This window comes from Ornithorhynchus anatinus, chromosome 17 (genome assembly GCF_004115215.2).
Source record: "Ornithorhynchus anatinus isolate Pmale09 chromosome 17, mOrnAna1.pri.v4, whole genome shotgun sequence".
Classification (NCBI taxonomy): domain Eukaryota; kingdom Metazoa; phylum Chordata; class Mammalia; order Monotremata; family Ornithorhynchidae; genus Ornithorhynchus; species Ornithorhynchus anatinus.
In genome coordinates, this window is record NC_041744.1 from 37,371,655 (window position 1) to 37,385,792 (window position 14,138).

Sequence of the window (14,138 nt, forward strand, 5' to 3'; positions counted from 1 at the left end):
ACCCTTCCACTCCCCTGATGCCGGTCTACTCCGTGTCCCTCTGTCTCATCTATCTCCCCACCGATCTGCCGCTGGCGTGAAACGCCCTCCCTCTTCATATCCGACGGCGGTTACTTTCCTCGCCTTCACGGCATTATTAATAACGTTGCTATTTCTTAAGTGCTTACTAGAGGCGCATGTTCAAGAGAGCCTTCCCTGACTAAGCCTCATTCCCTCTTCTCCCATTCCCTTCTGCGTCGCCCTGATTTACTTCCTTTAGTCCCCCCTCCCTCAGCACTCGTGTCCATATCTGTCATTTATTTTATTTGTATTCATGTCTGTCTCCCCCCCTAGACTGTAAGTTTGCTGTGGGCAGGGAAGGTGTCTGTTACATCGTTCTTTTGTACTCTTCCAAGCGCTGAGCACAGTCCTCTGTACGCACAGTGTGCTCGGTAAATAGGATTGATTGATTGATGCCATCTGGGCACGAGAGCCAGTTTAAGGCACAGCTCTGAAGCCGAGGGGCAGCAGGCGGGGGCCCTTTGGAGCCAGGAAAGTCCCAGGGGGCTCCCCCTTTCCCCCTGGCACGGGCCCCCACTCCCACTCCTGAGGACTATCTTGTGGAAAGCGCTGGCACCCTGCCCCGGGACAGCCAGCAGAGGAGGGGTGGACTCTGCGAGAAAAGCCGCCGATGGAGGCCGGCGGCTTCAAGCCCGCAGCCTTCCCGGCCGCTCGCCGTCGAGGCCGGGCCCGGCCCCGGGTCGGCGACGCTCCAGCCGGCTGCAGCGGCCGCTGGTTGGGGCGAGGGAATGACGGGGAGGCGGCGGGCGACGGACGGGGAGCGAGTGTGAGCGGATCGCTGTCGGGGTGCGTCCGCTTCTCCGACTTCCCTTTCGGCACCCCCGGTCCTCTGAGACGGAGAGACGGGAGAGATGGTAACCCTTCCTGCTTACCCCACGGGTGGCGGGCGACACATTGCGCTAAGCGGGGCAACGGGAGGCTTTTATTCGGGGGGCTGGGGAGGGCAGCCCCCTGCTGGGACGACCCGGGCCCCAGCTCATGTGGGTTGAGGAGAAAGGTCACGGGAAGCGAGGGGTCTGCGCTCACCCCCCTTCCGCCGGCTCCTCCGCTGCCCTCCCGGAGGGCGGCCGGGGGCGCGGGTGCTCAGCACTTGACAAACTGGTGGGTGACGTCGTAGATTCCCACCGACGCCTTCAGGGTTTCATCGTAGTCGTTCCAGTCCTGAAGGGAACGGACGAGCCGGGTCAGACCCCCGAGGCCGACGGGGAGGCCGGCGGGGGAGTTCGGGGAAGAGGCTCGGGTTCTCGGAGCTGGGGATCCAGCCAGTGCTCACCGGCTGCCCTGCCGTGTCCGTCGGCCGGTCTCAACGTGAAATAGCCCGGCCCGGCGGGAAGAACCCGGCCCTTGGGGTCAAGGGACGTGGGTTCTAATCCTCACTCCGCCCCTTGCCTGCTGTGTGACCGTGGATGAGTCACTTGGCTCCTCTGGGCCTCAGCTTCCTCACCTGTAAAATGGGGATCTAATACCTGTTCTCCCTCCACAGGCTGTGAGCCCAACCCGCTTATCTTGCCTCTACCCCAGTGCTTAGCACACAGAAAGCACTTATCAAATATTACAATTGCTTTGTGATGTAGGGCAGGTGAGCCAACCTCCACAGCTTCACTTCCGTTTGGGGGGTTATTTTTGATAGCATTCGTTAAACGCTTACTGTGCGTCAAACACTGTTCTGAGCTTTGGGGTCAAAACAAGCTAATTAGGTTGGACACGGTCCCTGTCCGGCATGGGGCTCACATTCTAAGGTGGAGGGAGAACAGGTGTTGAATTCTCATTTTATAACAAATGAGGAAACTGAGGGTCAGAGAAGTTAAGTGCCTTGCCCACGGTCACACAGCAGACAAGTGGTGGAGCGAAGATTAGAACCCAGGACCTCCGACTCCCTGGCCCGGACTCCTTCCGCTAAGCCGCGCCGCTTCGGCATCAAGGAGCCCCAGCGGCGGTCGGGGAATCCCTCTACGGAAGATGACGGGCTGAGCCTCCTCCTCCTCCCGCCCCCAACGCCGCGAAGGTTGGGATCCCCTCGCCAGTAGCGCCCCCAGGTCCTCGGCAGACCACTCGTTACACTGTCCTCTCCCAAGCCCTTAGCGCAGCGCTCTGCACAGAGTAAGCACTCAATAAATACGACTGAATGAACCGTTCAACACACGGGACTTCTCAGAGCGAAATCCGGGCCTGGCCGCCAAACGCCGCCCCCCGTGCCACGCACGGCCCGGCCCCGGAGAGGAAGGCATCTCCCCCGGCGGGTCCGGGCCGGGCACAGACCTACCTTTTCTTGCAAATTAATGTCGCTGAACGGCGTCCTGGACTCCGTCCCCTCGGCCGCGAACCCGGCCTGCGGGGCACAGAAAAACGACTTCTCAGTTCCCACAGGGAGGAAGACTGCCGGCAGCGGAGCGGACAGTCCGCGCTGCGGAAGCAGCGTGGTCTAGTGGAAAGAGCCGGGGCCTGGGAGTCAGAGGACCTGAGTTCCAATCCCGGCTGAGTTCCAACCTCCCTGCTGTGCAAATCTGGGCAAGTGACTGAACTTCTCTGGGCCCCGTTTCCCCATCTGTAAAATGAGGATTCCATCCCCGTCCTCCCTCCCACTCGAGACCGCGAGCCCCGTGTGGGTCGGGGACTGTGTCCAATCCGACTACCTCATATCTACCCCAGCGCTTAGAACAGTGCTTGGCACACAGTATGCGCCCCAGGGACCACCACTATTATTACTCTCAGGACAGCCTTCCTCCCACTCTTCCAAATCTCCGGATGGAAAGCGCATTTCACAAACTTCATCGGACCCCCACCTTCTCCGTTTAACGATCCCCTTCCAGTCAGACAGTGGCATAAACCGGAGCAGGTGTTGGATTATTTCCGGCATTCCTTCCTCCCTCCTTCCCTCCCGGAGACGCCTACGCTGATATTTCTTGCTTTCATCTCTACCATCCGTGCACGCGCAAAAACACACACCCAACCCTTCCCCTCCCTCACTGCAATCTTTTTATTTCTGTTGGCAAACCTCTGCTTCAGCCGAGGGGCGGTGAGGGCTGGGCGGTGGCCCAGACCCTCGGAATAAGGGACAGCAGCCGGGCAGACCTTCAGGAGCGTGCGGTCCGGTGCCCCGCCCAGAGTAAGTGCCCAATAAATACCACCGAGTGATTGATTCACTGACCGGGGCATGAAAAGAGGGGTAAGGGCATTCGTTCTGAGCCCTTCCGGCGTGCAGGGCACTATACTAAGCGCTCGGGAGAGTGCAATACAACAAAAGAGAAACATTCCCTGCTCACAGGGAGCTTACAGGCCCGAGAGCATCTCTTCGCTTCCCTTACACTTCACCCCAGGTGGGCAGCCCGCGGGGGTAACGGATCCCAGGTGCGGCACGGGAAGCCCCCTTGAGTCCCAAGTTCGGGTTCCTCTTTCGAAAATGGTTCCCTGAGATCCACAGCTCCAGTTCCCCCTTGGACCGAGGCCAGCCCGGGCTTCCACTGGGAAATGGGTTTTTAAAGTGTGCGCCGCTAATTACCGTGGCTGAGAAGGTTGACCTTTTGGCCGACTCCTTCCCTTAGACTGTCAGCTCGTTACAGCTGGCTAATTCTGTTGTACTGTACTCACCCAAGAGTTTATCACAGTGCTCTTTGCATAGTAAGCGCTCGATAAATGCCATCGATTGATCGACCGCTTACCAAGAGGGGTGCCTGCACTCGGCCGGAGTGCCAGCTCACCGATGCCGAGGAGGACCCCGCACTCGCTCCCGCGAACAAGCTGGGAGGCTGTGGGGGTTTTCCCCAGGGGGGCAGTTGGAGCCACAGCAGGGCAGAAGAGGCAAGCCCCCCAAACTTCCCCTTCCAACTCAGGGCAGTTCGGGGACGCAAATCCGTTGATTGACCGGGCCGGTGACCCTGACAACCTCTAGGCCCACCGCTTGTCTGCCGCGTGACCTCGGGCGAGTCGCTGCAGTGGGCTTCGGTTACCTCATCCGCGAGCCCCACGTGGGACAGGGACTGCGTCCAAGCCGATTAGCTTGTATCTGCCCCCAGCGCTTCCTACGCTGCCTGGCACCTAGTAGACGCTTAAAAAAAAAAAGAATCCCAGCAGCTGAAGCTATTAAGGAGCAGACCAGTCAGATGGGTCTCCTTGCCCCTGAGAGGCTTCTCCCCAGATTGACTGGGGAGACGGTAAGATTCATTCAATCGTATCTATCGGGCGCTTAATGTGCGCAGAGCACTGTTCTAAGCGCTTGGAAAGGACAATTCGGCAACAGATAGAGACGATCCCTACCCAGCAACGGACTCGCAGTCTAGAAGTGGGGAGACAGACGACAAAACAAGTAGACGGGCATCAATAGCATCAAAATAAATAAGTAGAATTATAGATGTATACGCATCATTACTAAAATACCACAAGTGCTGTGGGGCGGGGAGGAGGGTAGAGCAGAGGGAGGGAATGGGGGTGACGGGGAGGGGAGGAGGAGCAGAGGGAAAGGGGGGGCTCAGTCTGGGAAGGCCTCCTGAAGCAGGTGAGCTGTTAATACAATCACTCATCCCATCCCGACTGGATGACTGCATCAGCCTCCTTTCTGATGTCCCAACCTCCCGTCTCTCCCCGCTTCGGTCTATTCTTCATTCCGTTACCCGGATCATCTTCCCACAGAAACGGTCTGGGCATATCACCCCCATCCTCAAAAACCTCCAGTGGTTGCCTATCAACCATCGTATCAAGCAAAAACTCCTCACTCCCGGCTTCAAAGCTGTCCATCCCCTTGCCCCTTCCCACCTCACCTCCCTGCTCTCCTATATCCCGGCCCGCACACTCCGCTCCTCTGGGGCCGCTCACCTCCTCACCGGACCCCGTTCTCGCCCGTCCCGCCTTCGACCCCCGGCCCACGTCCCGCCAAACTACCTCATTTCCCCCCTCTGCCAACTCTACTGCATTGCACTCTCCCACGCATTTAGTAGAGTGCTCTGCACATAGTAAGCGCTCAAATCTCGTCGAATGAATACCTGCTTCCGGCTGCTGTCCAAGACAAACAGCCAAATCCTCTTTAACGTGTTAGCTTTCCCACAGGCTAAGTTCTTAAGAATCTGTTGTGCACCCTCCCTGGGTGCCCAGCACCGTACTCAAGAGTTCTGGGGAGGTCAACGGGGGAAGTAGGCACGAAATCCCGCCCTCAAGGACCTCAACAATCTTTTCGGTGAAAAGTGTTCTCTTCGGGTTTGGAAACTCAAGCGTCTCCTCGGCCTCTGCGGGAACCCAACGCAGTGCTCTGTTCAAGCTGGGTAAGCGATCGGCACATACGACCAAAGAGAACCTGCCAAGAGTTTGCCCTTTCTAATAATAATAATAGTATTTGTTAGGCACTTATTGCACCAGGCACTGATCATCGGGTCAGACAGAGTCCCTGTCCCACACAGAGCTCACGGTCTTTGTCCTCATTTGACAGATGAGGTAACTGAGGCCCAGAGAAGTGAAGTGATTTGTCCAAGGTCGCACAGCGGACGAGAGGTGGAGCCGGGATCAGAACCCAGGTCCTCCGGTTCCCAGCCCCGGAAGGCTTGCCGAACCGGTGAAGAAAAACAGGCAGCTCCAAGTCATGGCTCGGTCCCGCGACGGGATACCTACCTGGGGTTGAAAATCCACCGGCTCCAGCCCCCGACACTCAAACTCAACTATCGTCTTAAACGTCTCGCTGTCTTCCGCCTGGGTCGCGCACGTGAGAAAGAGAGTCAGCTTTCAGAGGGTTGCCCGCCTGGAATTTCAACTGGTCCGCATTCCGCCCCACCCCGGCGCATTCGACTCGGCGCATCCGGTAGCCGAATGCCCTGAGGTGAGGACGGCCTGCCTGCGTGCGCGTTATCTCGCTGCAGGTTGGGAGGGGACACAAGATGGCGACCCGCAGAGGTGCTGCTTGGTGCACAGTGTTGCCGCGGATGACCAGCGGAGGGGTGGCCTCGGGCAGTTCTGGGGCAAAGGATCGGGTGATCGTGGCAACTGCCAATCGTGGCTCACACACACTCTCTCATATTTCAGTGACGCGTCGGGGGCTGAAAAGGCCAACGTGGGACCCCGAGTCTCGACCACACTGGGCAAGCAAAAAGGCCACTCCTTGTCGGGCTGTGGCGTTTCACGTTCAAAGTACCATTTCCCCCCTTCGCCTCCTTGCCTCTCTTTCCCCGCACAGCTTTTTGCTCCCTTCCCGATGGCCGTGGGCCACGCAGGTGGGTCCCTGGCCCGGGGCTCCCGGCTGAGCTGCCCAATACAAACCCCGCTTCTCGGGAGCCTCTTCCCTCGTCCCGCCCACATTGGCCCTGGCCGGCCCCGCTGCCCAAACCACAGGGAACTGTGCCTGGCCGATCCAAAGGCTTCCCTGGACGTAGAAGTAGACGAGGTTCACAATCGGTGCCGACGCCAGCTTTCCCGGTGCACCGATTCCCAACTACAGTGTGTCTCCCCATCCGGGACGACACCCCGGCCCCTTTCCAAGTATTCCCAGGGCAGGCTGGATGGGCTTGCTTTCCAGACCTTACTAAATGCGGGAGAGGCTCGCGGGCTCGCTAGAGGCCGCCCCGTTTCTCGAACGGTGATTAGACGGCTTTAGCTCCCGGAAGCAGTAGCCGTGAGCATCACCCGGCTCGTCCTTGCTCTGCTCGCGCCCAGCGGGACCCCCCGCCCGGCTCTGGACCCCAGCTCTCGGGCCCTTCCTCAGCCAGGTTGAGGTCGGGCTTCCCGTCGAGAACTTCTGCTCAGAAGGAGGTCCTTTCTACACCGGGAAGGGGTTGGAACAGCGTTCCCTTTCTCGGGAAAACGCTCTTATCGGGGACGGCCATCCCGTTCCGTCAGATGGGACTTCTCCGAAATCGAGCTCCCGGCCCTCCCGCCCAACCTGCCTGCCTCCCTGAAGGTGATTCCGGGCAGAAGCCGGAAGGCGGGGCCCGGGGTAGGCTGGTTCCAAACTCTCCAGACTTACGTTGTAGGGCTTGATGGTGTTGCTCAAAATATCTGAAAGAAGCAGAAAAGAATGTCCAGTCTCCCAACTCCAGCTAAAAGCCCGCCCGTGATTCTCTGTATGTCCCGGAAAATCGAGCCCACAGAAAAATCCAGAAAAACTCAGTCTAGTCACGGCCTTTGGCCTCCTCTCCCCTCAAACTTTTTTTTTTTTTTTTTTTTTAACAGACTGCTAACGGTACAAGATGGATTGGCTTTCCCTATCCCTCCTCTGGACGACACTTCTCTTGCCGGGCCAACCGATAAGACGGAGCGCAGCCTGAGTGGAAAGAGCCCGGGCCTGGGAGTCACGGGACCTGGATTCTAAACCCGGCTTTACCACTTGCCTGCTGGGTCATCATGAGCATGATGCTTAACTTCTCTGTGCCTCAGTTTCCTCATCTGTAGAATGGAGAAACCTCGTGCTCAGATGTGAGCCCCGGGTGGGACGGGGTCTTTGTCCCACCTAACTGATCTGTATCTACCCCAGTGCTAGCAAGTGTGAGATTTGGCAGAGGGAATATCAGTGAAGCAGCCTGCTTCAGTCCTGGAATTTTTTTAATAGTATTTGCTAAGTGTTTACTATGTATGTGCCAGGCACCGTACTAAGCACTGGAGTAGATGCAAGGTAATCAGGTTGGACACAGTCCATGACCCACGGGGGGCTCAGAGTTCTGATCCTCATTTTACGGATGACATAACCGAGGTCAGACTTGCCCAAGGTCACGCGGCAGACAAGTGGTGGAGCCGGGATCAGAACCCAGGTCCTCTAACTCCCGGGCCCGGGCTCTTTCCGCTGGGCCAAGCTAGATCTCCCGCTTTGGAAGGGGGACTCTTCCCCAGGCTCCCTGTCCAAACAACCCACTCCGGTGGCGGGATTTCACGGAAGGAGGAGGCTTCTTTCCTCCGCCCCACATTAAAGCTGCCCGACCCCGGGCTGGGACTTGGGGAGGAAAGACTCTTTCCGGTTAAATAATCTCTGGGCCTCCTTTCACCTTTAATGAACTAATCTGCACGGCCGCATTACGTGAGAAAAATTTTCCAGAACCGTTCTGACTCTTCTGGCGGCTGCGTTCCTGCCGGGAAACGGTGGCCTCTACAAGCCTGGATAGAATAAAGGGGAAGCAGGGAACAGGGGAAGCAGCTTGGCTCAGTGGAAAGAGCCCGGGCTTGGGAGTCGGAGGTCATGGGTTCAAATCCCGGCTCAGCCACTTGTCAGCTGTGTGACTCTGGGCAAATCACTTCACTTCTCTGGGCCTCAGTTACCCCATCTGCCAAATGGGGATGAAGACTGTGAGCCCCACGTGGCACAACCCGATCACCTTGTATCTACCCCAGCGCTTAGAACCGTGCTTTGCACATAGGAAGAGCTTAACAAATGCCATCATTATTAAAGAGCTATGTGCCTTGAGGAACACCAAGACGACTTTAAGGCCTATTTCTCTCCGCTTGAATCCCACAGGAAAAGAAGGAACTTGGCTGTGTTTTCATTTATGAAAAGAAAAAACATTCAGGGCTTCTTCCCAAGGAGCCAGGTTGGCAAAGGGCAAGAGACTGGAAGGGCCAGCACTCCCCAGAAGGAGACATTCCGTTACCAGCCCGATTATCTTGTGTCTACCCTGGGGCTTAGTGCAGTGCCTAGCACCTCTGAGCATAAACGGATGTCATTATTGCTATTATTATATTATTATCCTTATTACCGCATCCTAGAAAACCACATCCTAGGTCCCTGATGACACTGAAGAGACGCCTAACCCACCTGTGGACTTCCCTGCCTCTACCTCCCCGTGGCGGAACTTTCACAGCAAGGCATTACGGGCTACGAGGTGGACAACGGGAGCCTCACTACTTGACCTATTCTAAAATCTCTCTTCTCCCTCCCCCTCAGAGATGGTGAGCCGCGTGTGGGCCAGAGACCGCGTCCAACCTGATTACCCTGTATGTACCCCGGCACGTGGTAAGCGCTTAACAAATACCCACATTATTATTATTAATATTATTAATAGGAATCTGGGTTCTAATTCCGGCTCTGCCGCTTGTCTGCTCTGCGACCTTGGGCAAGTCACTTAACGTCTCGGTGCCTCAGTTACCTCATCTGTAAAATGAGGATTAAGACTGTGAGCCTCTTGTGATTACCCTGTATCTACCCCAGCGCTCAGAACAGTGCTCGGCACATAGTAAGCGCTTTAAGAATACCAACGTTATAATTATTATTATTCTCTAGGCCTCAATTCTCTGGGACTCAGACCATGAGCCCCATGTGGAACACGGACCGTGCCCGGCCTGATTAGCTTCGATCTATCCCGGCTCTTAGAACACAGTAAGCGCTTAACAAATACCATAAAAAAAAAAAAAAAATGAAGGGGCAGGGATCTCACCCCCATTTTCCGGATGAAGAAATAATAATAATAATGTTGGTATCTGTTAAGCGCTTACTATGTGCAGAGCACTGTTCTAAGCGCTGGGGTAGACGCAGGGTCATCAGGTCGCCCCACGTGAGGCTCACAGTTAATCCCCATTTTACAGATGAGGTAACTGAGGCACAGAAAAGTTAAGTGACTTGCCCACAGTCACACAGCAGAGCCGGCATTCGAACCCATGACCTCTGACTCCCAAGCCTGGGCACTTTCCACTGAGCCACGCTGCTTCTCTGAAGCAGGAAACTGGGGCCCAGAGAGGCGAAGCAACCTGTCCAGAGCTACCCCGCAGGTGAACGACAGAGTCGGTCGGAGGAGGCGGGCCCGCCGGCGCCCTGCCCCTTCTCCCCGCCTCATCCCCGGGTGTCTCCAGCAGAGCCGGCGGAGCCCGGCGGGCCTGGGGGAGTCGGTCACCTACCGATGGAGTTCTCCCGGGAACACAGTCGGCACTTCTGCACCATCGAGGCTTTCCCGCGGCCCCCCTTCAGCGGGACGCTGTCCTAAAACGGGAACAGACGGACTTTCAGTCTCCCGCCCACTTGGCCACGTCACGGTTCAAAACGCCCAGTGGGAAAAGGCCCCAGTGGCCCCGCAGGACGACCCTGGTTCCCGCTGCTGGCTGGGGGGCCGCCTGGGAAAAAGAACCCGGGTTCGGGAGTCATAGGACCCGGGTTCTAATCCCAGCTCAGCCACTTGCTTGCTGTGTGACCTCGGACAAGTCTCTCGGTTTCTCTGGGCCGCAGTTTCCTCATCTCGTAAATGGGGATTCAATACCCCTTCTCCCTCCTACTCGATAATAATAATCATGGTATTTGTTAAACGCTTAAGATGGGCCAGACACTGTTCTGAGTGCTGGGGTTAGATAATTGGGTTGGAGACAGTCCCTGTCCCACATAAGGCTCACAGTCTTAATCCGCATTTTACAAACGAGGGAACTGAGGCACAGAGAAGTGAAGTGACTCGCCCGAGGTCACACGGAAGAGAATTGGCAGATCTGGGATTAGAACCCATGATCTTCTGACTCCCCGGCCCAGGCTCTTCCCACTAGGCCACACTGCTCCTATAGATTGTATAGACTGCATAGAGAGAAGCAGCATGGCTCGGTGGCAAGAACCCCAGCGTGGGAGTCAGAGGATGCGGGTTCTAATCCCGGCTCTGCCGCTCGTCGGCTCTGTGACCTTCGGGAAATCACTTAACCTCCCTGTGCCGGTTCTGTCATCTGTAAAATGGGAATTAAAAGTGTGAGCCCCACGTGGGACAATCTCATTACCTTGTATCTACCCCAGTGCTTAGAAAAGTGCTCGGCACCTAATGAGCGCTTAACAGATACAATTATTATTATTATTATTGTGAGCTCTGCATGGGACAGGGACTGTGCCTGGCCTGACTGACTGGAATCTACCCCAGTGCTTGACACACAGCGCTTAATGAATCCCATCATTTTTTTACAGTGTGCCGAGCACCGTCCTAAGCACCGGGGTAGATACAGAGTAAGCCGGTCAGACGCAGTCCATGCCCACCCGGGGCTCACAGTCTTAACCCCCATTTTCAGAGGGGGTCACTGAGGTACAGAGAAGTTAAACGACTTGCCCAGGGTCACCCGGCAGGCAAGCGGCAAGGGTCCCCTCTCTCACCGTACCCCAGCTCGCTCTTTGTGTTTCTTTCCCGCCAACCTACTCACTGCGCCTCATTCACGTCCCTCCCGCCTCTGACCTCCTGCACCCATCCTCCCCCCGCTATGGAACTCCCTCCCCATTCACCTTCCCCAGTCCACTGCTCGCCCCTTCCTCCTCCTCCAAGAATTCGTCCCCAATTTTCTCTTCACCGCCTACAGATCGGAGACAGTCCCTGCCCCACGTAAGGCTCACAGTCTTAATCCGCATTTTACAAATGAGGGAACTGAGGCACAGAGAAGTGAAGTGACCTGCCCGAGGTCACACAGAAGAGAATGGGCGGAGCCGGGATTAGAACCCGCCGCTTCCAAATACCCACTGGGTGCTTTTCCAGTGCCAACCACCCACCGACATTCTGTACATATCACCTTCCGATGGCGACTATTTAAGGCCAAACTCACACACACATCCACTTCTTCATCTCCCGTCTGCAAGCTATTTCCACATCCCTGGCTACCTATCGCACAGGAATTTGCGAGAAGCCGCTTGAGGTGGAAGGGGAGGCAGGACATGCCCCCAGAACCCACACTTTAGTACCATCGGCAACCGCCCAGGTCCTCGGAGGGCAGGAATAAGGCCATCTCCTCCCCCCCGGGTTCTTCCCCGGGAGAGAGGGGAGCAAGGTGGACCACGTTTTTCCGTCCCAGCCCTCGGGTTGCCCCCCGTCTCCCCCGCCGGACCGTTACCATCAGACGGATGTACTGCCATCTCTCCGAAATCTCCCCGCAGCTTCCGCACTTCATCTAGGAGAAGAGAAAAGCCGGGGTGAGGAGGTGACGCTCTCGCGAGCAGCTCTGATGCTCAGTGCTGAACCACAAGAGGCTACGTGGACTCTCCAAGCGCTTAGTACAGTGCTCTGCACGCAGTGAGCGCTCGAGAAATACGACCGAATGCTGACGATAATTAATAATAACTGTGGTATCTGTTGTTTAATTGCTGAGAGAAGCGGCGTGGCTTAGTGGAAGAGCCCGGGCTTGGGAGTCAGAGGTCGTGGGTTCTAATCCCGGCTCCGCCACTCATCAGCTATGTGACTTAGCGTCTCTGTGCCTCAGTGACCTCATCCGTAAAATGGGGATGAAGACCGTGAGCCCCACGTGGGACAACCTGATTACCTTGTATCTACCCCAGAGCTTGGAACAGTGCTTGGCACGTAGTAAGCGCTTAACAAATACCGTAATTATCATCATTACATCATGTCACTCTTCTCCGGGGTTGTACCTCGCTGTACCTCCATCTCAGGTAACTCGCCGCTGCCCTCTTGCCCCCTTCTCCCCGACCCACAACACATGTTTATATCCGCAATTTTATTTATACTGATGCCCGTTTAATAATGTTGGCATTGGTTAAGCGCTTACTATGCGTTCTAAGCACTGTTCTAAGCGCCAGAGTGGACACAGGGGAATCGGGTTGTCCCACGTGGGGCTCACAGTCTTAATCCCCATTTTACAGATGAGGTAACTGAGGCACCGAGAAGTGAAGTGACTTGCCCAAAGTCACACAGCTGACAAGTGGCAGATCCGGGGTTCGAACCCACGAACTCTGACTCCAAAGCCCGTGCCCTTTCCAGTGAGCCACGCTGTTTACTCGTATCGACGTCTGTCTCCCCCCTCTAGACCGTGAGCTCGTTGCGGGGCAGGGACGGTCTCTCTTTATCGCGCTTTCCCAAGCGCTCAGTACAGTGCAGAGCACCCAGTAAGCGCTCAGTAAAGACGACTGAACGAATGAATGAGCCCTTAGCAGACACCATAAGAGACAGAAGGCGGGTGAGAGGGGGTTGTGGTCGGAGTGTGGCTGAGGTTGGACATGATGAGACGGTGAGCTGGTTGCAGAAGCCGCGCGGCTCAGTGGCAAGAGCCCGGGCTTGGGAGTCAGAGGTCATGGGTTCGAATCCCGGCTCTGCCACTCGGCAGCTGGGTGACCGTGGGCAAGTCGCTTCACTTCTCTGGGCCTCAGTGACCTCCTCTGTCAAATGGGGATTAAGCCGGGAGCCTCACCTGGGACGACCTGACCACCCCGTATCTCCCCCGGCGCTTAGAACAGTGCTCGGCACACATTTTGGCTGAGGTTGGCCATGATGAGACGGTGAGCTGGTTGTAGAAGCAGCGTGGCTCAGTGGAAAGGGCACGGGCTTTGGAGTCAGAGGTCGTGGGTTCGAACCCCGGCTCGGCCACTTGTCAGCTGTGTGACCGTGGGCAAGTCACTTAACTTCTCGGTGCCTCAGTGACCTCATCTGTAAAACGGGGATTAAGACTGTGAGCCCCACGTGGGACAACCTGATTCCCCTCTGTCCACCCCAGCGCTTAGAACAGGGCTCGGCCCATAGTAAGCGCTTAACAGATACCAACATTATTATTATTATTAACAAATACCAACATTATTTTCGTGGGCAGGGACCGTCACTCTTTACTGTCGTATCGTGCTTTTCCCAAGCGCTTAGTGCAGGGCTCTGCACCCAGTTAAGCGCTCAATAGAGACGACTGAAAGCAGGCAGGCCTGGGATGGCACAAGTGTCCCAGAGGATGCCGGGAGGCGAGGTTGGAGAGCAAGGGGACCATCCCCTTGCTCCGCCCCAGGAGCCTTCGCCAGCAGCAGTGCTATTTATGGAGCGCCTCCCGTGCGGGCGGAGCGCCGTCCTGAGCCCCCGGGGCAGAGGACGGGGGAGCCCCACCTTGAGGTACCAGCGGAAGTCTTCGCCGACAGGCCGCAGGCCGGTGACGCCCTCCATGGTGGCCCGCAGCTGCAGTCCCACCTTCTGCCGGCGGGGGGAGACACAGAGCAAGAGGACGTCAGCCGCGCGCCTCGCGCGCCTCGCGCCCCTCCGCCCTCCCTCGCGCCCGGGCCGAGCACGAGCTCCAGCTCACTCACCCCCATGCTGCTCGGAGCGGCTTTCCGGCCGGACGTAAAAATCGGCCGGCCGGGGGGGAGGGGAGGGGAGGGGAGGGCGGGAGTCTCTGCGCACGCTCCGTAAGAGGCCGCTCAGGCAGCGCGCGCCCCACCCCACTGAGGGCCGGGATAAAGGCGAGTGCGCACG

General features: G+C 57.0%; 1 protein-coding gene across 2 annotated transcripts; it reads right to left on the bottom strand.

Moving 5' to 3' along the window:
- Positions 1–960: 960 nt before the first annotated feature.
- Positions 961–14,132, bottom strand: CZIB (CXXC motif containing zinc binding protein). 2 transcript variants are annotated; one of them, XM_007657276.4, is made up of 8 exons: positions 13,973–14,132; positions 13,776–13,859; positions 11,794–11,850; positions 9,853–9,934; positions 7,001–7,032; positions 5,656–5,733; positions 2,324–2,389; positions 961–1,221 (listed from the first exon to the last, which is right to left on the bottom strand). In XM_007657276.4, the coding sequence occupies exons 1-8, from the start codon at positions 13,976–13,978 to the stop codon at positions 1,144–1,146; spliced, it is 483 nt and encodes a 160-aa protein (XP_007655466.1). In that variant the 5' UTR covers positions 13,979–14,132; the 3' UTR covers positions 961–1,143. The 2 variants fall into 2 exon arrangements, with proteins under 2 accessions (XP_007655466.1, XP_028937458.1); XM_029081625.2 differs by lacking the exons at positions 13,776–13,859; positions 13,973–14,132 and adding an exon at positions 13,102–13,176.
- Between the last annotated feature and the right edge of the window lie 6 nt (positions 14,133–14,138).